Consider the following 21,184-nt stretch of genomic DNA (forward strand, 5'->3'; position numbering starts at 1 on the left):
GCCAGTCGGATCTCTGCGAGTTTGAGGCCAGCCTGGGCTACCAAGTGAGTTCCAGGAAAGGCGCAAAGCTACACAGAGAAACCCTGTTCCGAAAAAAAAAAAAAAAAAGCGAGAGAGAGTAGCCTAGGCTTTCTCATCAACTTTAGCACCGCTAACATTTTGGAAAGTATGATCCTTTGTTGTCAGGCCTGTATAACATATTATAAATTGATTACCCTAACCCATTAGATGCCAATCCTTTCATTCTGAAAACCAAAACTATGTCTAGATATTGGTGAGTCTCCTGTAGCAGGGGCAAAATCCCAGTCCAGAATCACTGGTCTAGCCCAAGTGTGGGAGCACACGCCTTTAATCCCAGTACTCGGGAGACAGAGGTGGGTAGATCTCTGTGAGTTTTATGTCAGCCTGGTCTACAATAATGAGTACTAGGATGGCCAGAGGCTGCCCAGCATGCGACTGTTTTGTCTCATGAGATAGCTCAGTCTGTAGAGTGGTTGCCATGCACACGAGGACCTGAATTCAATCCCTAGCACCCACATGAAAACCCTGGCACTAAGGAAGTGGAAACAAAAGGCTCTCTGGAACTTCCTGACCAACTAGGCTTGCCCAATTTGTGAGCTCTGAGCTCAGTAAAAATTAAGTTGGAGATTAATAGAGGCTTCTACACAGGACAAAGAACAGTCACTGGTGTGGCCCACGTTGAAGTCCTGTTTCCTTGCAGTCCTTAGTGTGCATCTTTTGAATCCACAGTCGCTTCCCTCCCTGCTTAGTTGCAGTGTCCAACTTGTCGTCCTGCCTCTCTCTAAGTCATTAAATGGTGCTTTGACAACTGTCCCATTGTTGACTATCGCAGTCCAAAGTTGTAAAGAATATATATTGAAACATTACTCTTCAGTTCTTGGGAACTATAAAGCAGAGTTTGGGCACTGCTGTCAATCAGTCAGAAAAGCTAAATCTGTATTATACATTTAGATGCTAACTTGTTTTATTTTAGATCTTGCCTTTGCCTTATGATGGTGTGGTATGAGAAAGGGTCTGCACATTGGGCAGGGCTTTGCTATTCAACACCTCCACCCGACACATACTGTTCTTTTTCAGTTTGGCATAAATTCCTTTTATAATTGTTTTTATTTTCCTCTTTAGGAAAATCTGTTTGATTCTTTGACAGGGCAGCCACATCCTGAAGACATACTAATGTTTGCTATTCCAATATGTGCCCCTTATACCACCATGACAAATTATAAGTAAGTCACCATTACTTCACTCATGATAGTTGTCACAATGCCTTTATGAGAAATCTCTTTACGATCTCTATGTAGTAACTCATACAATTTTTTTTTTCTTTTAAGATACAAAGTGAAACTTACTCCTGGAGTTCAGAAAAAGGGGAAAGGTAACTTAGGATTTTAGTTGTAATTTTAAAATAGTTTAAGTGACTGAACCAGAAGTACATTCTTCAGATCTCTATTTACAGCTGCAAAAACGGCCTTGAATAGTTTCATGCATTCCAAAGAAGCAACAGCAAGAGAAAAAGACTTATTCCGCAGTGTGAAGGTAAAGTTTTCCTTCAAAACTCTGGTGGTGTGACTGAGATCATTTCTATTGTCTTAATAAAGTACTGTCTTATTAGGAACCATAAATAAGTACAATCAACTCAGCAAAGTTACAAATGCCTTTCTTCTGACAGTAGAGTATACATAATTATCCTAAATATGATTTACTACATGGGATATTAAGCACTTTTCTTTTTTTAGGACACAGATTTATCAAGAAACATTCCTGGCAAAGTGAAAGTCTCTGCACCTAATCTTCTTCATGTAAAAAGAAAATAGCCAAAATGAAATCCTGAAACACTGTGAAGAGCCAATTTTATAGCCTTGGGAGTTCAAGGATGCAGACATGTTAACAGGACTTCCACATTTACAAATTGCCTTGCTATATCACCAAAAGGACTTAAGAGTTTTTTTCAAGTTTTATATATATATGTATATATATATATATATAAACTATTACAATAGTATTTCCTAAACTATTTGTGAAAAGTTCAGTGATACACATCTGTAATTGTTCTACATTTTATTGAAATTCTTGAGGTTTCATTTAATGATGTAAAGACCTGACGTGGCTCAGCTGCATTAACTACTGACCAGAGGTCTACTGTATTTAACATCTAATACACATATTACAACCAATCATGAGGGGTTTGTTTGGTTTTCTGGGGGCAATTAAACATTCAGGGTTTGTGTCTTGAAAATTTTATCAAGTTTTCCATCAAATGCAAAAAAATAACACCTAGAGGAAAATGACAGTTCTTTCCGTGTGTTCATATACATCCCTTCCACCCTAATTTCTTCTGTGGAATGTTGTTCAGTTGTGTGCCAGGTTCTTTTCCATCCCTAGCAGCCATCAAGTAGTGTCCTAACCTATAACATCAGAAGTGCACTTTTTAGGCTTACCACTAAAGATTCCTGGCCCAGATTTCTCTCCCCTACCAGAACAGAATAAAGTCATTTGGTTTATCTCTGTTCCTTCATGAGGTACAAACTGCCACTTTAATTAACTGGACAGTAAACATGACCGCCTGTTCCAGGATCACACCAACACATTAAGGTTGAAGTACTAAGTTAATTGTAGCTTGGGCTGTATAAGACTTTCACTTCCTCTGCCCCCACCATCAACACACCCAGGTGTGATAGCACGCTTTTAATCCTAGCACTTGAGAGCTGGGGGCTGGAGTATTAATATTCAAGACCAGCCTTGGTTACATAAGTGAAAGACTAAAAATGTAGCATTTTCTACATTACATCCAAATTATCAAAAGATAAATGTAAAAAATATTATACCCATTCTTGGTATAAAAAGCCAATGCAGTAATTTTTTTTTAAACTTTAACAATGGACAAGTACTGGTGTTAAATACATTTATTGTAAACTTTAGACACAAAAATAGGTTCTCTAGGCCATTCACATGCACATAAAACCCAGAAAGCTGCAAACTACAACAATGAATATAATTATACAATGGATGCCACTCTGTGACAAATACAGGGTTGTTTTCCATGCAAGCAGATCAGAATTATTATCTGTGAAGCCTTATGATCCAGAAGTGTTGTTACTACCGAACCTCTGATTAACACTGTGAAGGAGGTGTTTTGGAAGGCAGTTCCACGAGTTGGCTAGCATTTCTTTAAAGCAAATGACTGCTTCTAGGCTTAGCCTAAAAGTGAACAAGGAAAGAGAAAAATAATTTTACATTAACTTGAATGAAGATTCATTATTGCCTTTAAATAACCATCTACCTGGTACCAAGTACCTGGTAAGAACTTACCGTACAAGAGATTTTGGTTGAACTGAAAATATAAGTACTTCATTACTGTGTGCCTGGAAAAAAGGAAGACCATGTTCAAATGCAAGTGCTGAAAGGCTGGTGTGGTACACTCCTGTAAGCCCAGCTCTCGGAGGCAAAGACAGGTCTGAGCCCAGCTAGTGTAGGAGCTGCACCCAGAGCTGGTTAATAGATAATACAGCTCAGTGCTGAAGTGCTACTTAGCGTTCAGTCCTCGTGTTCAGAAAAAGAGGGTCTGGAGAGAGAGAGGGCTCAGCTGTCTGCTCTTCCAGAGGACCTGAGTTCAGTTCCCAGTACCAACATGGGGCTGTTCACAAGCACCTGCAACCCCAGCTCTAGGGGATGTGATACCCTCTTTTGGTCTCCATGAGAACTGCATGCATATGGCACGTAGACATACATGCAGGCAAAACAACCATCACACTTTACAGCCATGTGGTTGTGGTGCACACTTTTATTCCCAGCACTCAGGAGGCAGAAGCGTATGGATCGCTTGAGTTCAAGGCCAGTCCGGTCTACAGAGAGGGCTACACAGAGAAACCCTGTCTGGAAAAATCATAAATAAGCCCAGCAAGGTTCATCTGCTAAAGGCTCTTGTCACCTTGGATGACAACCTGAGTTGGATTCCCAAAACCCACGTCATGTTAGGGCAGCATTAACTGCAAGTACTGTCCTCCTCCTCCCACGGCACACATGCACATGTGCTGCACACACGACATGATGTATCCCATGTGCAACAGCAGTGAAGTATACTCACAGCTCTGTGGTGGACCAGCAGGTTGTTTGCACAGCCACCAAAGACAATGACTTCCCCTTCATCGCTTGCACAAGCTGTATGCCATAACCTGCACGTAAAACAGAAGTTTGAGCCGGGCGGTGCTGGTGCACACCTTTAATCCCAGCTCTTGGGAGGCAGAGGCAGGTGGATCTCTGTGAGTTCAAGACCAGCCTGGTCTGCAGAGCGAGTTCTAGGATAGTCAGGGCTACACTTAAGAAACCTTGTCTCAGGCCGGGCGGTGGTGGCGCACGCCTTTAATCCCAGCAATCGGGAGGCAGAGCCAGGCGGGTCTGTGAGATCAAGGCCAGCCTGGGCTACCAAGTGAGTTCCAGGAAAAGGCGCAAAACTACACAGAGAAACCCTGTCTCGAAAAACCAAAAAAAAAAAGAAACCTTGTCTCTGAAAAACCAAAAAAAGCTTTAGTTCAATGTAACTCAAAAGTCCAAGCTGATTACTTTAACTACATTGTAGAGCTAGTGATAGAAAGACAGAGATTTCGCCAGGCAGTGGCGCATGCCCTTAATCCCAGCACTCAGGAGGCAGAGCCAGGTGGATCTCTGTGAGTTAGAGGCCAGCCTGGGCTACAGAGAGTTCCAGAACAGGCTCCAAAAGCTACACAGAGAAACCCTGTCTTGAAAAAAAACACAAAAAAGATTTCAAAGTAGTTCAGACCAAATATGGTAAGAAATCCAATCTCAAGGAAAAGAAGCTTTTCATAAGGCTGGCTTTGGTGTTGTACACCTTGAATCCCAGCACACTGGAAGTGGAGGTAGATCTCTAAATCTGAGGCCAATCTGATCTACATAATGAGTTCAGGCCAGCCAGGGACACATAATGAGGGATTTTAACCAAATAATCAAGGTCTTTGTTAGCAATGAAAGTCTTATGCATAGGGGCTAAGCAGTGGCAGGGTGAGCTGGCCTCGCACTCACGTGTCTCAAAGACTGAAATTACTAAAGCTTTCCAAGCTGGGTAATTCTGTGGAACGGTCATTTCTGCCAAATGTCTTAGCAGAATGACTGACTATACCTGGGTTAGGGGAAAAGAATGGAGGCTGGCATATTTAAATTCACTTTAAATACCAATGCTAAGTATATAATTGCCTATAGCAATTCCTTTGGAGACTAAAAATATCCCATCAGTATTTAAAAAGGAAAAAAAAAACAAAAAACTTTTTTAGAGTATCTCATGTAGCCCAGAACCCTTGATCTCCTGATCCTCCTCCTAGCTTCAAAGGGCTGGGACTACAGGTACGTGTCTCCTCATACAGCACTTTTTTTCCTGCTTTTAAAAACAGTTGTACTTAATCTTTCTTGAATAATGCTACTACAAACTAGTGAACAATTCTTTGGTTTGATTTTTTTTTCCCCATGTACATGCTTGAAAATTTTAAAGCATTACCAGTGTTCTTCATATAGATGGGGAGAAAGCAAGCTCTGGACACTCAGGTAATATTGGTTGATCTTCTTTTGGGAAGTATGACATGAAACCTTAATGAGCACCAGATTTTCCTAAGCATGTTGGATAAAATCTAGCCAAAACATCTTCAGTTCTTACCAGTTCTGTACACTCATGGGACTTACTAATTAACTGTAAGAAATTATACCTTTCAGGTAGTTCATACCTTGGCTTTTCAGTATAAGGATGATTAAACTGAATCCATTCATTTTTACTGATGCAGTAAGTCCAGGCATCACCTGATTAAACAAAGGAAAAGCTATGAAGTATGTTCATCCTGTCAGTGTGTCACATACAGGGCACAGCTTTAACAAGAAGCACATCAAGTCAATCCTAGTCCCTGTCCTCTGTGGTTACAGAAGTAAGGCTCCCGCTTGTACAACCTTTCAGCAGGGATTTGAAGGGTTCCAAGTCATTTTTTTTAACCAAGCAGCATGTATTTAATATGTACAATTATAAGGTGTTACAGGGTCAACATGAAGTCACCCTGAAAGGGTACAGCTAGGACTGAATTTCAGTGAATAGTATATATAGTAGTATACTGCTACTGAGTGATTATGATACATGATGATAATATATATTGAAAGGACTCACTTAGTGGCTGTTTTTCAGTGGTAAATCCTCCAAAGAGAAAAAGATGATCGGAAGAGACTGGTGTCAGTGAGTGCCAGGATCGGCCAACAGGGCATATGCCTTGTGGAATTCTAAAAATAACAGCTGAGTTAGAATATCTGTGGTTAGTCTGGGAGATAACTCAGTCAATCAAGTGCCTGAGAACCCGAGTTCTATCCGCAAAACTCACACATTATTTCAAAGGGGGGGCAGGCTGGATGCATGCTTGCAATTCCATTGCTGGGGAGGTGAACCCCTAGAGTGTGCTGGCAAATCCCAAGCCAGCCAGAGACCATGTCTCAAAAGGAAAAACAGATTCACACTCAGAATCCCAGCACTTGGGAGGTTGAGGCAGAAGACTTCCACAAGTCTGAGGAAAGCCCAGGCTATGTACTAAGTTCATGCTAACCTGTACTGCAGTGTAAGACCCTGTCACAAGAACAACACCCCAAAATTAAAAAGGTGAACAGCACTGAGTACAGAAAGACTATTCTTAGTCTTCACATGCATATATCATCAACCTTATACACAAAAGTCTGTGTTTAGAGCAAACACCACAGAAATGCTGAGGATTTCTTTAAAAATGTATATGGATTATTAGAAAAAGAAAACTTGAAAAAGGCTTCCTGAGGTCTCAGGAAGTGGCCTAACAGGGAAACTGCCATGAAAGCATGAGGACATTCAGATCCCAGCACCTACGTAAGTAACATGTTACTTAGTGTGTGTAGTGGCACTGAGTGGGCTTAGAAGGCCACAATAAGATCCTGTAAGCAAGCAGGCTAGCCAGCTATATTGGTGAGCTCTGGGTTTAGCTGAGAGACCCCTTCCTCAATGAATACAGTAGACAATGTCTGATGTCAGCTCTGGACCTACACATACCTGCACACACGACATGCACCCACACAAACACACATCATGTATGCACATCTTATATCCAGACACATGCTTCAGAAAAAGAAACCTCTCAGTATTAACCACATACTTATACTGAACTATGTTCTTTGAAGGCAGAATCAACTTTAGACTTTCTTTTCAGCAAACATGCTGTGAACCAGGCACATAGTTAGGGACACTGGAAATAAAAGTAAAATTCCTTCCTTAAGGACCCAGTAATCATGTTTATTTAAACTCAAATTACAGGAACTGGAAGCACGTTCATTACATACTCTAGAGAATGGGAAAGGGTCTGAAATGCATGGAAGGTAATACCTACAATTCACTCCACTCCCATGTGTCCAGGTTAAGACAGTGGAGATCATTCATTCTAGCATCCTAAAAAAAAAGAGTAAGTGAGCAGTTAGCATTTGAAGGATCCAAAAGCAAGTCACTCAAAATGGTTTCTGTACTCACTCGGTATCTGCCGCCAAACACAAAGCCCTTGTTTCCAACAGTCGCACAGGCGTGGGCAGCACGGGGGGAAGGTGCTTTACCCTGTTAAAAAGGCAGAAAAACAGCTTCATAAATATGTGAACTTCATAAACAGAGGGGAAGTATCAGTCTTTTCTGAATATCAGACAACAAGAATATGCCAGATACTCAGGCATTTAAAGGCCAAAGTACAGATTTATTGACAGCAACAGTATTAAAAGCTAATACTACAACTGAACATTTTAATATTTCTGAGACTTACTGAATGAACTAGTTAGGATGTCATATAGTTGCTTAAAAAAAAAGACTGGCACATTGTACAGTGTCTCTGAAAGGAAAGGAATTTGATCTGTAGTAACTTTCAACTTAAAGCTCGATTAGTTCCTAGCAGATGAAGGTAAAACACAGGCTATGTATCTGCTGAACTTCGGAGGTTTGTACTCCCTGGAGAGCAATAAAGCTACAACCAGGATGGACTGTCGGTTTCAGACCCTCCCAACTCGGGTGTACCCTCTTCTCTAAGTACACTTCATTCTTCAGGAACTCACGGTGGTGATGGGCTGGCTCCAGGCAAATGTTTCAGTATCTAATATATGTACATGATCATTCCATCCTCTTGGATGACTTGAATTCTGCAGAAAAAAAGAATCTATGTTACTTTACAAATACTGTTTATTAAATTACACAACCCTTGCTTGTCCAGTTTATTAACAAGTGAAATGAATGAAACTACTGGTGAATGTAAGTGATTTCTGGGTTGGTAAGACGACTTGGCTGGTAAAGTGCTGATGCCCTAGGGTGAATCCCCAGATCCCACATGGTGGAAGGAGAGAACCAATTCCCCCAAGCTGTCCTCTGCCTTCAAAACACTGTGTCACTTGCACTACAGCATGCACTCACACACAATAAAATTTTCAAACTGTAATAAAAATTTCAGAAAGTAAATAAAAACAAAATAGAATATATTTTTAACATACTAAGTAGGCCATGTGCAATATGAAACTTCACTTACCCAAAAAGATGTTTCATCAAATTCAAAAGTTCCCAATACTTTATCTTCAGGTAAATATCCATACCCTCCAAAAAATATTAACCTGTTTGATATAAAACCAAAACATAAAAGATTTAAGTTATCTGTAAGCTAAGTCAGAGGATATTTTCAATCTTGATATATGGAATGAGTTGAGTACAACTGAGTATATGGAAATACTATTCAAAGAATACTGCTTAACATGACAACTAGCTGCTAGTTAAATGAGCTCGTGTATTCATTTACTATGTGACGTGCTCCATGCTTATTTAGAATGCTGACGGGTACTTACAGGGTAACTAAATTCTGCACAAAAGGCCAACCCTACAGAGCTTCGAACGTACTTGTTTTTATAGACCCAGACACCAAGTTTGTCCTTGGATGATGGAGGAATTCCTTGGCAATCAATTCTTTCCCACTGTAACACTCTGTCTGCAGATCTTGAATCCAGCATGTAGAACTGTCAGAAGCAATGATTTCAGTTAGTTGTGGTTCTGGAGAGAACTCAGTATTGGATTTGTTTTGAACTGTGTCCTGTGGTGACGGTGCCATCTACTCAGTGCTGAGTCTGACTGCAGACTGGCTGCCACACGCTCCGGGTCAAGATGATGATTTACAACAGAACAGCAAGTTTTGGGGTTTTTTAAAATTTTATTTATTTATATTTTATGTATGAGCACTCTGCATGCATACCTGCAGGCCAGAAGAAGGCATCAGATCCCACTATAGATGGTTGAGAGCCACCATGTGGTTGCTGGGAATTGAACTCAGGACCTCTGGAAGAGCAGCCAGTGCTCTTGACCTCTGAGCCGTCTCTCCAGCCCCCAGAATATAAATTTCTTAAATCAAAAACACTTTAAAAATGTTCAGCTGCTTTTGTTTGCATTAGCTACACTTCTATGACAAAAGAATTGGCTATGCGGTCCTTTGTGTCTTGGCACAAGCTCCGTATGTTGCCCTAACTTTGGACAAGCAGCTTGAATTTTGCTGATTTGTTTGTTCATTTACAGCAAGACCATGTTACCAAAAAAAAACAAAAAAAACTAGGCTCTTCAAATTCAACTTAACATGTCTTCCTGCCTAATTAATGATAAAAGCTAAAAGATCAATCAATACTTAAAAGGTTAAATACTCAAGAGTTGGCTAGATGACTGAGTGGTTAGAGCACTGACTGCTCTTGGTTTGATTCCCAGCAACCACATGGCAGCTCACAACTGTTCCAGGGGATCTAATACCCTCTTCTGGCCTCCATGGGCACCAGACACACACGTGGTGCAAAGACATACACACAGGCAAGACACTCACACATAAAAATAAATCTTTAAAAAATAAACTTTAGCCGGGCGGTGGTGGCGCACACCTTTAATCCCAGCACTCGGGAGGCAGAGGCAGGAGGATCTCTGTGAGTTCAAGGCCAGCCTGGTCTACAAAGTGAGTTCCAGGAAAGGCGCAAAACTACAGAGAAACCCTGTCTCGAAAAACCAAAAAAAATAAAATAAAATAAAATAAAATAAAATAAACTTTAAATACTGGTCTAAAGACTTGAATCGAGGTAACAGAACACACACACCTCACCTTTCTGAGACACCTAAGTTTCCTTCTGGTCAAATGTAAAACCCTGAACTATAGCAGTGTTAGTAACTATTAATCATTCTGTTCCCCAACCCCTGGAAACCAGCTTCACTCCTTCCTAAGCCTTTTCGGGTAGAATCCACGTATTTTCCTGCCATACCTGCATTTGTTTATATAAGGAAAGAAGGGATGGTCTGGAGCTTAAGTGACACCACGGTGCTCCTCCCAGCACCCAAATCACAAAGCCACCTGACATTTCCACCAACAGAACGGACCTGCAAGTCTCCACTCTGACTTCTGACTGCTCAACTGAAGCACCATCTACTGAGTAAGCACTTGTTCCACACCCATCCTACAGTCCCCACAGAGCTGCTACTGTGCACCAGGCTCCATCTCACCACAGAAGGCCTAGACTACAGTCATTTAGTCATATTCCTTCAGGTGTCTCTTCCGGAACGTGAGCTCCTGAACGCAGGAACTGCATTGTTCATCTCTACTGTTTCCAATGTCCAACTCTGTACTCTGCATAGAAAATGCTTACTAAGTCGCAAAATAAATGAGTTAATAGGAGTTTACCTATAAACTGTATGCCTTGCTGAAACTTCATCTGTCTTTTACTGTCCTGAAAAGAACAGCTGACATCTTTTTCCCTATTTGGAAAAAAATCAAAGCAGCATGTATCTTAGGGCAACATTAGAGGAGTATTACTATTACTTCTTTCTTTCTTTTTGGTTTTTCACAGGATTTCTCTGTGTGGCCCTAGCTGTCCTAGAACTCGATTTGTAGACCAGGCTGACCTCGAATTCACAGAGATCCACCTGTCTCTGCCTCCCCAGTGCTGGGATTAAAGGCATGTGCCACCTAGCTACTTTCTTTTTTAGTATTAATTTATTCCTGTGACTTTGAGTTCACCTTTACCGTTTACTATACATCCTTTGTCTGAAACCGTCTTTGAAAATGCATTCTAGTTAACATTCACCTACCACTCAGAGTTGTCAAGAGGACAGGCAATTGAGAGCACCAAGCAAAACCACCTAGGAAGTGACTACACATAGGCTGCTAACATTGTTTTACAAAGGCCTAGTACAGACTGGTAGAGAAAATCCTACAATACACATTTATACCACACTCAAGTACACACTTAACTAGAGTGCACAAGTATATGCCCAACTTTAGAAATCTGAGGTTGAAAATGAGGAAGGAGAAAACCGCTTCAAGCCACACTCCTTAGAAAACACTAACCTTATTTGTATTGCCCCTGGAATGGTGTCCTCCAAACAAGTACAGCACCCTGTCTACACACACAGCACAGCTCCCAGACATGGAAGGAGGAACGTCACCTTCAGTGTTGATTTTTTTCCTAAAAGGGGGAGAGTTAGATAAGTTTCCCAAAGGGTAAGAAACACAAGGCTTACTAATTTATATCCCACAATAAGAGAAAAGCAGGCTGACAATATCTAGGGTCTTCTAGCTTCAAGATAACCCAAGGAATCAGCTTCCCCATTTTAAACCTGTCCCGACAGTGTCCCGACTGCCTAACAGGCAGAAGGAAAGGCTCTGAAAGCCTTTTCTCAGACTGTTGGCTTTTTATTTATATGGTCTTAACTGACTGGAAGGTCTCTGTTTTCCACTGATTTGTGTGTATGTCTGGGCACAGCTGTGTCACAGCATACTATGCGGGTCTGCACATGGCAGGTGCAGAAGATTTGCTCCCTCTACCATGTGGGCTTGATGGCAATCACCTTTACTTGCTGAGCCATCTCCATGGTCCCAGTCTGTTTCTAAGGAGGCCAAGAAACCAAAAGGAAAACACCAGCATTACTAGTGCTGACAGATCAATCCAACAGATTTTTTTTTTTAAAGTCACCTTTTAGTGACTTAAATAAACCCCTATGTAATACTGCCTGTTATGAAGTCCTGGCTGGCCCAGAACTCACAGAAATCTGCCTGTTTTCTCTTCTCTTCAGTGCTAGAATTAAATGAATGTGCCACCATGCCCAGCTGTAGAGATTCACAAAACTAACAGTTCACCTCAGGTCTTCTGATTACATCATCAGTTATTGTTACTTTATCTTTGCTTAGCTTGAAGTAGGCTTAAATTCTTAATCTTTTGTTGTGTTGTTGTTGTTTCGAGACAGGGTTTCTCTGTGTAGTTTTGGTGCCTGTCCTGGATCTCGCTCTGTAGACCAGGCTGGCCTCGAACTCACAGAGATCCTCCTGGCTCTGCCTCCCTAGTGCTGGGATTAAAGGCATGTGGCACTGCTGTCCGGCCTATTTTTATTTTTAAATAGATCTTTTTTTTTTTTTCTTTTTCTCCAATTGAAAAGTCATGCGGGGTGGCAGTGGCACATGCCTTTAATCCCAGCACTCGGGAGGCAGAGTCAGGCAAATCTCTGAGTTTGAGGCCAGCCTGGTCTACAAAGCAAGATCCAGGACGTGCACCAAAACTACACAGGGAAACCCTATCTCAAAAAACAAACAAGCAAACAAACAAAGAAACGAAGCACACACCCCCTCATGGGTTTTCAACTTCCTCTGCAACCTTATTTGAAGTTTGTAAGCCCCACCACCTGCCCTAATATCCAGTTACCATCTTCCAGTCTCCATGTTGTAGATCCAAAGTTCTTCTCTGGGTAGATAAAAGTCATATAATCCTCTCACTTGATTACTCTATGAAGAATAAGAAAGATTGCAAATATAAATAACTGCCATTTTATTTTTAACTTATTGCTAGTGTGTTGGGGCGTGTAGTGATGTGGTCATTGGACCATGTGCCACAATGCTCATTTAGAGGTCAGAAGACAACTGTGTGAGTCAGTTCTCTCCTTCCACCTTTACGTGAGTTCTGGGGATCGAATTCAGGTCATCAGGCTTGTGCAGTGAGATTTTTACCCAGTGAGCCATCTCCTTGCCCCAGTAACTGGTATTTTAAAGAGGCATCTTATGGGGTTTGTATCCATCTTTTCTGAGATACTATTTATGACAGTGATCATATAAAATTAAGTTTTGTATGCTTATTAAATGCAGTCTTCCAAGACCCAGCTATGTACAGTAATGCTGAGTGCAGACAGGCCTTCAGTCCAGCTTTTGATACAACACCTGCAAATAGTACAAGGGCCCCTGGGGGTCCCTAAGGCAGTGGTCCTCAGCCTTCCTAAGGCTGTGATCCTTTAATACAGTTCCTCATGGTGTGGGGACCCCCCACCATAACATTATTCTTGTTGCCTCTTCATAACTGTAATTGTACTGCTGTTATGAACTGTAATGTAAACATCTGACATGCAGAATGGTTTTAGACGAGCCCTGAGAGTCTTTGGACCCCCAAGGGGGTGGAGACCCACCAGCTGAGAACTGCGGCTCTAAGGTCTGCTGTATCCCAGCAGCCCAGACCGCACACCTGATCCCAGTGGCCTGACTGTGAACGACTTACATGCCCCGCCCACATTAACATGGTGTTCTAGCCAAGCTTTCCTTTCACCCACTCCATCTGAGGGAAAAACCACAAATACGCAAATATTGAGTCTTTCCTTGTTCCATTCTACTCTATGTCTCTAACAAAGACCACGTTTACCGTATGTCCTCAAATTTCCTTTTTAACCCTAACTGAAAACTTATTACAAGATTTCAAAACATAAATGATCTGCCTAGGGTTATTTAACAAGCAGTGGTGAAAACAGGAATCTTCCTTTCCAATGAGGATTGCCTGATCGCATTCCTGGATCCTCCTTGGCAATAACAACTGCACTTCACTGAAAAAGAGTCAGGGCCCCAAACCCTTGAATGTTGTCATATAGTAACCGAGCAGCTAGTCATGGAACTCTTCTTTTCCTACCCGAGTGCTAAGAGAAGTAAAGGTGAACACTAGAAAGCAAACAGTGGGCTGGCCAGCCTGGCTTGCGGGGTGTGTGTGTGTGTGTGTGTGTGTGTGTGTGTGTGTGTGTGTGTGTGAGAGAGAGAGAGAGACAGAGAGACAGAGAGAGACAGAGACAGAGAGAGACAGAGAGACAACTGCTGACCACTAGGAAAGAAGCCAGTTTATTGCCTCTGATATATCGCCAAGGCTTCCTGTGCCTATTCTGAGGGTTACAACCAAAGACATGTACAAGTTGCCAGGAGTGATGGCACACACCTTAAATCCCAGCACTGGAGGCAGAGGCAGATGGATTTCTGGGAGTCTGAGGCCAGTCTGGTCTACATAGCAACTTACAGGCCAGCCAGAGCTAGAGACCTGTCTTTGTTTGTTTGTTTGGAGGACTGCAGGTTCTGTATCACCTACTTCACTGACAGCGACTCTGCTCCCTCTCCTTAATTTCAAGGCATCAAGGACCTTATAAACCCACCACCAGAAAATTTCCACTTACAATTTCCCAACACACTGTGGAAGAGTCTCATTCCCATGTCAACACTTGGGTGACAGAAACAGAAGATCAAGAGTTCAAGGAAAAACTCTATGACACCATGGCTCAACGCTCATTTTTTAACAACAGAATTATGAATAACATAGTTTAGCCTGAAATGTGATTGACCAAGAGGTCTACCTTCCTCAAAGAGAATTTACATTTTTGAAGAGATTAATTTTATGTGTGTAAGTTTTGCCTGCATGACTGACTGTGCACTCCCTGGGTGCAGTGCCAAAAAAGGCCAGAGGAGGGTGTCCGATCCCCGGGACTGGAGTTACAGACAGTTGGGAGCTGCTATGTGGGTGTTAAGACTTCAACCTAAAAATACGGCCAGTGCTCTCAACCATTCAGCCACCTTTCCACCCCCAGAATTTATGTTTTAATAATGCTCCCTACTTCTGAAGCTCTCGACACCAACCTCTAAAAACCTAGTCCCTGGAAGCTGGAGACAACATGATACATTAATTCGGACGAGCAAAAGAACTAATGGTTAGACCAAATGAAGTTATCAGGACAGTTATCTCAAAAACGGCCGACTGTGATCAGGCCACCAGTACCACAAGGTAAACTAAGTCCCTAAGTAAACACTCCCAGCAGCACGGGTGCAGAGAACTGGATTTCAAGCCAATACCAAGGGCGAGGTCATTTTAACATTAAAGCAATATTCATAGTTTTGTGGTTCAAATGGATCAAATGAGTGTGAACCAAACGAAATCCAAGAACCACAGCGCATCGTGGAGTTCTAAAACCAGTACAATTGAACCCGTTAGCACCGTTTTAAATAGGAGACAACAGAGCAGTATTCCCCACCTCGGAGCACAACACGCAGTGCAAATGTCTCTACACAGATACCTGGTCACAAAGGCCAAAGAACTGCACTCCAATTACATATGTTGCTGGGGATTCATTCGTTACTGGTGGAATTTTTTTCCTTTAATTTTCGTAGTAGGGCCTTCTGAGGAGTAAGCCTTTCTCAGCTGAAACTAGTTATGAAAAACGGCCCTGCGTTCATACAGTAGGTTGGTGGACATCAGCACAGGGGTTGTTACAGCTTCGGGAAGGTTGAGTAAGCGAGTCCTGTGGCTTTGGTTCACACAGTGGGCAAACAATATAATATCTGTCGGCTAACTGGCCCCGGCTCGGGATGCTAAAAGCCTTCGCGGGTGAACGGGGCCAAAGGTATGAGTGACTCTCGCACAACCTCGCCTCCACCCTTTTCCATAACTCGGGCCATAGTCACCCGCTACTCAACCCACATAACAGAGCCTGGCTCTGATCGCTCCAAAGACAACAAGGCGGGGGAGGAGGGGCAGGCTGACTCCTAAGTCCAAGAGAGCGGTGACAACAGTCCAGGAGCCTGGAGTCCACCCAGGCAAGGAAGGAGGATGCTCTCCGGAGCCACCCGGAGCCGCAGCGATCGCCCACCGCTGGCGGAGCCCGCCCCGCCCCCGCTGACCTTGTAGCCGCCCCAGACGAACATGTGGCGCCCATCGCTGACGGCGACGTGGCCGCTGCGCTCGGCCGGGCAGGCCAGCTCCATGGCCTCGTAGCTCTCGAAGGCCGGGCCTGGCAGGTCGTCCGCTCGAGCATCCTCGTTGCCATCAGCCATCTTGAGGCTGCAGGGCTGGGCGCCGGGAGCGCTCCGGCCGCCCCGCGGGCGGGAGACAAAGGAAAGCGGAGCCGGGGACGGCGGCGCGCAGCCGGCGCTGGCGACCCGCCTCTCCCGCGCGGCGCCTCCACCTCCCGGCCGAGCGCTGAGCCGCGCGCGCACGCGGGGCGGGGGAGGAGGGGAGCAGCGGCTGCGGGCCTCGCGGGGGACCGCGGGGGCCACCCGCACGGACCCCGGCTCTGAGCGGGAGAGCGGCCGACACGGCTCGCACTCGCAGCCCGCCCCGCCTCCTGCCGCTGGGGCCTTGTTTACGCCTTCGCCGGAAGTCGTCCGCCGCCGCGGCCCGCGCGCTCCGGAAGCGACCCCCCTCCCGCCCCCCGCCCCCGCCCCCGCCCCGCGTTGGTCCTCCGGTGATCGGTTCCTCCCGCCTCCCGGGGCTCCAGGACTAGACGGTTCCTAAGCCACAGACAGACAGACAGACCACCCTTGGGGGAAGAAGGCGAATCCCAGCCTCACAATTTGGGCTTCTAAGGAGGCCAAATGAAAATGACGAATTCTTTAAACACGATTCCTCGCCTATAAAATGAGGCTGGCTTGGGAAACACTTCGGGTTCCTCATCTAAATGGTGTCTGTCAAGGGCTGCTCATCTTTTTCTTTCCTCTCTTCATTTTGGGACTGTCACGAAGAGCAATATACACTGGAAAAACAACAACAACAAAGCTTTTCTCTATGACACTCCCCCAGCTGCTGCAGATGTCCTTGCTGAAACTCAGAATTGAGGGCCTGGAGTGGTTCCCGAAGGACGCTTATTCCAGCACTTGGGAAACGGAGGCAGGAAGAGCCAGAGATCATTCTCAGAAAATTTGAGGACAGCCTGAGCTACATGAGAACCTATCTGAAACAAAACACCAGCAGCACTCCCGAGACTGGTCTCTTTGAGATCAAGGCCAGCCAGATCTACGTGTTGGATTGGCCCTCACTTGAGTGACCGTCGTTTTATTTCATTCAAATCGACTGTCGTATATAAAGCTCATTTATTATGTACAGAATACCCTTATAAATGTCCGTCTGTTTTTTGTTTGTTGTCTTGAGATCAACTGCTGCATCCCTGCCTTTATTTTAGAAGTTTGGGATTACCAGCATGTCCTATCATACCTGGCATAAATGTTCATCCATGTTACAGGCTTACATCCTTACAACACAGTGAAACACTTTTTATTGTTTAACAACAGCCATTATTTCTACCCTCTCCAACAAAGACCCAGACCAGGTGTGTGAGACTTGTTCTGAAAATGTGGGGAGCTACACCTAGCTGGAGAACCCCCAAGGGTCTCCTGCTTTTGGGGCCTTTCAGAGATGGCCCTTCCGACAGAATATTTTTAGACTGTGAGAACAATAGAATAGCCTTTTCTTTCTTTTTCTTTCTTTCTTTCTTTCTTTCTTTCTTTCTTTCTTTCTTTCTTTCTTCCTTCCTTCCTTCCTTCCTTCCTTCCTTCCTTCCTTTCCTTCTTCCTTCCTTCCCTCCTTCCTTTCTTCATTCCTTCCATACTTCTTTTCTTTCTTTCTCGTTCTGTTGTTTTGTTTTTGAGACAGAGTTTCTCTAAATAACCCTGGCTGTCCTGAAACTCACTATGTAGACTATGCTGGCTGGCCTCCAATTCACCGAGATCCACCTTCCCTTACCTCCCCAAGTGCTGGTGGATTGCACCACCACGATCAGCTTCAGTAGGCTTTTTTTGACTGTCACCATCATGACCAGCATCAACCAGGTCTCCCTGTGGCAATGTTACCACAGAGGAGAATGTGAACCCGATGCACTCATTGCTGTGCTGAAGGGGCCTCCCTCACCTACCATTACCAGAGACAGCCAGACAGTGAAATAACCTCTGTGCTGCTGACCAGGTTGCGTTTCTGGCAGTTTCTACCAGCCACTTTGTATTTGATGACTCTGGAGATGAAAATCCATCATCAGTTTCCTGTCTGGTGGGTAGAAGACACCACTTTGTTGGCCACACCTCTCATTCTTCAAGTCTGCCTGTAATTTGGATGATCAGTCTGCACTAAAGCTGAGGTTTGTGATGAGCAACTGATCTCCTGACAGTGGAGACCACCTTGCACTAGGGGTCTGGACCGTGCATGTGGATATTCCCTATGATGTCAGCCTTGTCCCAGATGAGATGCACTTGGACACATCTTACTGCCCCGAGATTGTTGTCTGCAAGAAAAATTCACTAATGTTGTAGGGGTGGCCACCAAGGCAGGAAAGGAAGATGCCCTCTTGAATGAACAGGAGCCCAGTCCACCCCTGCTAACCTTAATGATCAAATGAGAAAACCCTCACAGGAGTGCCCACCTGCTTAGGTTTTAGTTGATTCTGGTTACAGTCAAGTTGACAGCTAAGATTAGCCATCACACCATATAAAGTGGAAGGAGGGGACAGGTTCAACAAAATTGTCCTCTGACCTCCACTGTGGCATGAGCACACCCACTCCTCTCCAACAATAAATTTAAAGGATTAAAATAATTAATGATAATAAAGCAGAGAGCCGTTGAGAAAGACACCCAACATCTGTCACTCACACACACACACACACACACACACACACACACACAGAGCTGGGTGCCTCCACCCACAAAAGTTAACAGAAACTCTTTAAAATAAAAAGATCTACTAATATTGAGAGAGAAGAATCTCTCTGAGCAGCACATTCGGGGCCTCAGCGGGGTTATTCATGCCATTGGGGGTGACCACAGGCCACATCCTGTTTTTCATGGTCTGCCTGGACTTTGGTATCCCAGAGGATCCTGCCACAAAGGCCAGAATGAAGGTGGCCTAAGTCACAGAGCCACGTCTGACCCTGGTCCACAGGAGGCTTCGGCTGTCGCTTCCATGAGACTGTCAGTAGGTACAGAGAGTCCCGAGCCGTCTGCACACTTGAGAGTATCAGAGAGCCTGGAAACAGAACCCAAGGCTGTAACCAGTGAGACTTGAGGCAAAAGATGGAGGACTTAACCTGTGCAGGCCCAGGAGCTGGTGCTTAAGTCGGTGGGAGGAGGCTGGTGGCCAGCAAACTCAAGAAGGGCATGTGTACAAAGAATGAGAAACTCATCTCTGGAGAGTGTAAAAGCTGGTCACAAAGATAGACCACATCCTGAATGCTCTGTAGCCTTGTCTACCCTAGCCAGAGCAGTCCCAGGGTGCCTCCGCTCTCAGATAGGAGTGGGTGGAGTAGAGGAAGGTTGGACCAGGACTAACACAGGCTGGCACATGTGATTTGCAAAAAAAAAATTCAAGGAAAAGGAAAATAAACCCAGGCTGGCTTCAAGCTCACCATGTCACTTAGGGTGACCTTGAACCTCGAATCCTCCTGCCTATACCTCCCAATTGTTGGGATCCCAGGTATGTGCCACCATACCTGTTTTATCCAGTGCTAAGGATCAAACTCAGGGCTTTATACATGCTACACATTCCACCAACTGAGCTACATGTCCAGTACCCTTCTAACAAGTTTTCTGGGTTTTTAAAATTTATTTTTATTTTATATGCATTGGTGTTTTTCCTGAATGTATGTCTGTGTGAGGGTGTTGGGTCCCCAGAACTGGAGTTACGGACATTTGTGAGTTGCTCTGTGGGTGCTGGGAGTTGAACCCAGATCTACTGGAAGAGCAGTCAGTGCTAAGCCATCTTCCAGCCCCTCTAACAAGTTTTCTTATGTAAGGCTGACTATAAAATAAAAGGTAATGTTAGGAGATGGGGGCTGGAAGGATGGCTCAGGGGTTAAAGGCACTAACTGCTCTTCTAGAGGACTCTAATTTAATACCCAGCACCCACATAGCAGCTCACAACTGGCTGGAACTCTAGTTCTGTGTGGACCAAGACCCTTTTCTAGACTCCAGTGGGCCAAGCAGTCATGTGGTGCACACACATACCCTCAAACACCTGTACAGACTACTTTTATATGCTTTCAGAGTTGCGTTATAGTGTTTGTTATAGGCTTTGTAATCCTTATGAAGGATTGCAGGCTTTGAGAGAGCAGTAAAAGATAAGGTAGGAAAAAACAGACTAAATTGTAAAAGATCTCTAATTCTCATGTCATTTATCACAGGTTTCAAAAAAAAAACCAATACAAGAATTCATATGGAATCACAAAAGACCACAAGTAGCCAAAGCAATATTGAAGCATAAGAACAATACTAGAGATATCACAGTGACCCCAGATTATGCTATAGAGCTATATGATAAAGGCAGCCTGGTACTGGCATAAAAATAGATGGGAAGACCAATGGGATAGAATAGAGAACCGGGGGGAAACAGCCAAGCTGCGCTCACTTGTTTTTGGCAAAAGAGGCAAGAATGCACACAGGAAAAAAAAAATAGCCTGTTCAATACGCGGTGCTGGCAAAGTCGGGTTCTCCCTACAGATTGTCCTTCACCTTGTAAAACAAATTGATTCAAAATGGATCAAAGGCCAATTTAAAACCCCAAACACTAGAAATTGTAGAAGGAAACACAAGGGGTACCCTTCAAGATATTGAGGTAGGCAAGAACTTTTTTTTTTAAATAGTGGACCAACAGCACAGGAACTAGCCCCAAGTATCAGCAGATGGGATGGCATGAAGCAATCAGCAGGACACACGGACAGCCCACGGCATGGGAGAACATATATACATACTCTTCAGACAAGGGGCTGACAGCCAGCATTTACAAAGGACTGCAGAAATTAAACACCAAGGAAATAAAACCTCTAGTGAACAAACAAATAGGCAAATTAACTGAATAGACGGGGTTTTTTTTGTTTTTTTGAAAAAAAAAAAAAACACGGCCAATAACTATTTTAAAAAGTGTTCAATCGACCTACCCATCAGGGAAATGCAAATTAAAACTACTTTGAGATACCGCCTCACCCTGGCAGAATGGCCATCATCAACAAATGAATGTGTCAACAAATGCTGGAGAGGATGTGGAGAGAAAGGAACCCTTATTCACTGTTGGTGGTGATGCAAATTAACA

General features: G+C 43.9%; 2 protein-coding genes across 4 annotated transcripts in view; one reads left to right on the forward strand and one right to left on the reverse strand.

The window, feature by feature from the left end:
- The window catches only part of Nemf (nuclear export mediator factor), a 60,019-nt gene extending 57,713 nt beyond the window's left edge, over window positions 1-2,306 (forward strand). For 2 of the 3 annotated variants that reach the window (XM_052739683.1, XM_052739684.1), the window contains 4 exons: window positions 1,144-1,244; window positions 1,350-1,393; window positions 1,475-1,554; window positions 1,755-2,306. In XM_052739683.1, the coding sequence (XP_052595643.1) occupies window positions 1,144-1,244; window positions 1,350-1,393; window positions 1,475-1,554; window positions 1,755-1,832 (303 nt within the window). In that variant the 3' untranslated portion in view covers window positions 1,833-2,306. Of the gene's footprint in view, window positions 1-1,143; window positions 1,245-1,349; window positions 1,394-1,474; window positions 1,555-1,754 lie in introns of those variants that run through there. The other variant, XR_008218547.1, reaches the window with a different exon arrangement.
- Window positions 2,307-2,906: 600 nt separating this feature from the next.
- Window positions 2,907-16,446, reverse strand: Klhdc2 (kelch domain containing 2). Its single transcript, XM_052739685.1, has 13 exons — window positions 16,020-16,446; window positions 12,754-12,833; window positions 11,406-11,523; window positions 8,936-9,051; window positions 8,574-8,655; window positions 8,110-8,193; window positions 7,544-7,624; window positions 7,407-7,465; window positions 6,176-6,285; window positions 5,748-5,820; window positions 4,103-4,190; window positions 3,328-3,380; window positions 2,907-3,216 (listed from the first exon to the last, which is right to left on the reverse strand). Exons 1-13 carry the CDS (start codon window positions 16,170-16,172, stop codon window positions 3,093-3,095), a joined length of 1,221 nt encoding a protein of 406 aa, XP_052595645.1. The 5' UTR covers window positions 16,173-16,446; the 3' UTR covers window positions 2,907-3,092.
- Between the last annotated feature and the right edge of the window lie 4,738 nt (window positions 16,447-21,184).

Source organism: Peromyscus californicus, unplaced genomic scaffold, assembly GCF_007827085.1.
Source record: "Peromyscus californicus insignis strain IS unplaced genomic scaffold, ASM782708v3 Scaffold_15__1_contigs__length_86483966, whole genome shotgun sequence".
Classification (NCBI taxonomy): Eukaryota; Metazoa; Chordata; class Mammalia; order Rodentia; family Cricetidae; genus Peromyscus; species Peromyscus californicus.

Coding starts and splice junctions, on each gene's coding strand:
- Klhdc2 (XM_052739685.1), bottom strand. CDS start 16,172: ATGGCTGATGGCAACGAGGATGCTCGAGCGGACGACCTGCCAGGCCCG. Junction 8,656..8,935: donor GTCTGGGTCTATAAAAACAA/GTACGTTCGAAG, acceptor TATATCAAACAG/GTTAATATTTTTTGGAGGGT. Junction 8,194..8,573: donor TTGATGAAACATCTTTTTGG/GTAAGTGAAGTT, acceptor TTTTTTCTGCAG/AATTCAAGTCATCCAAGAGG.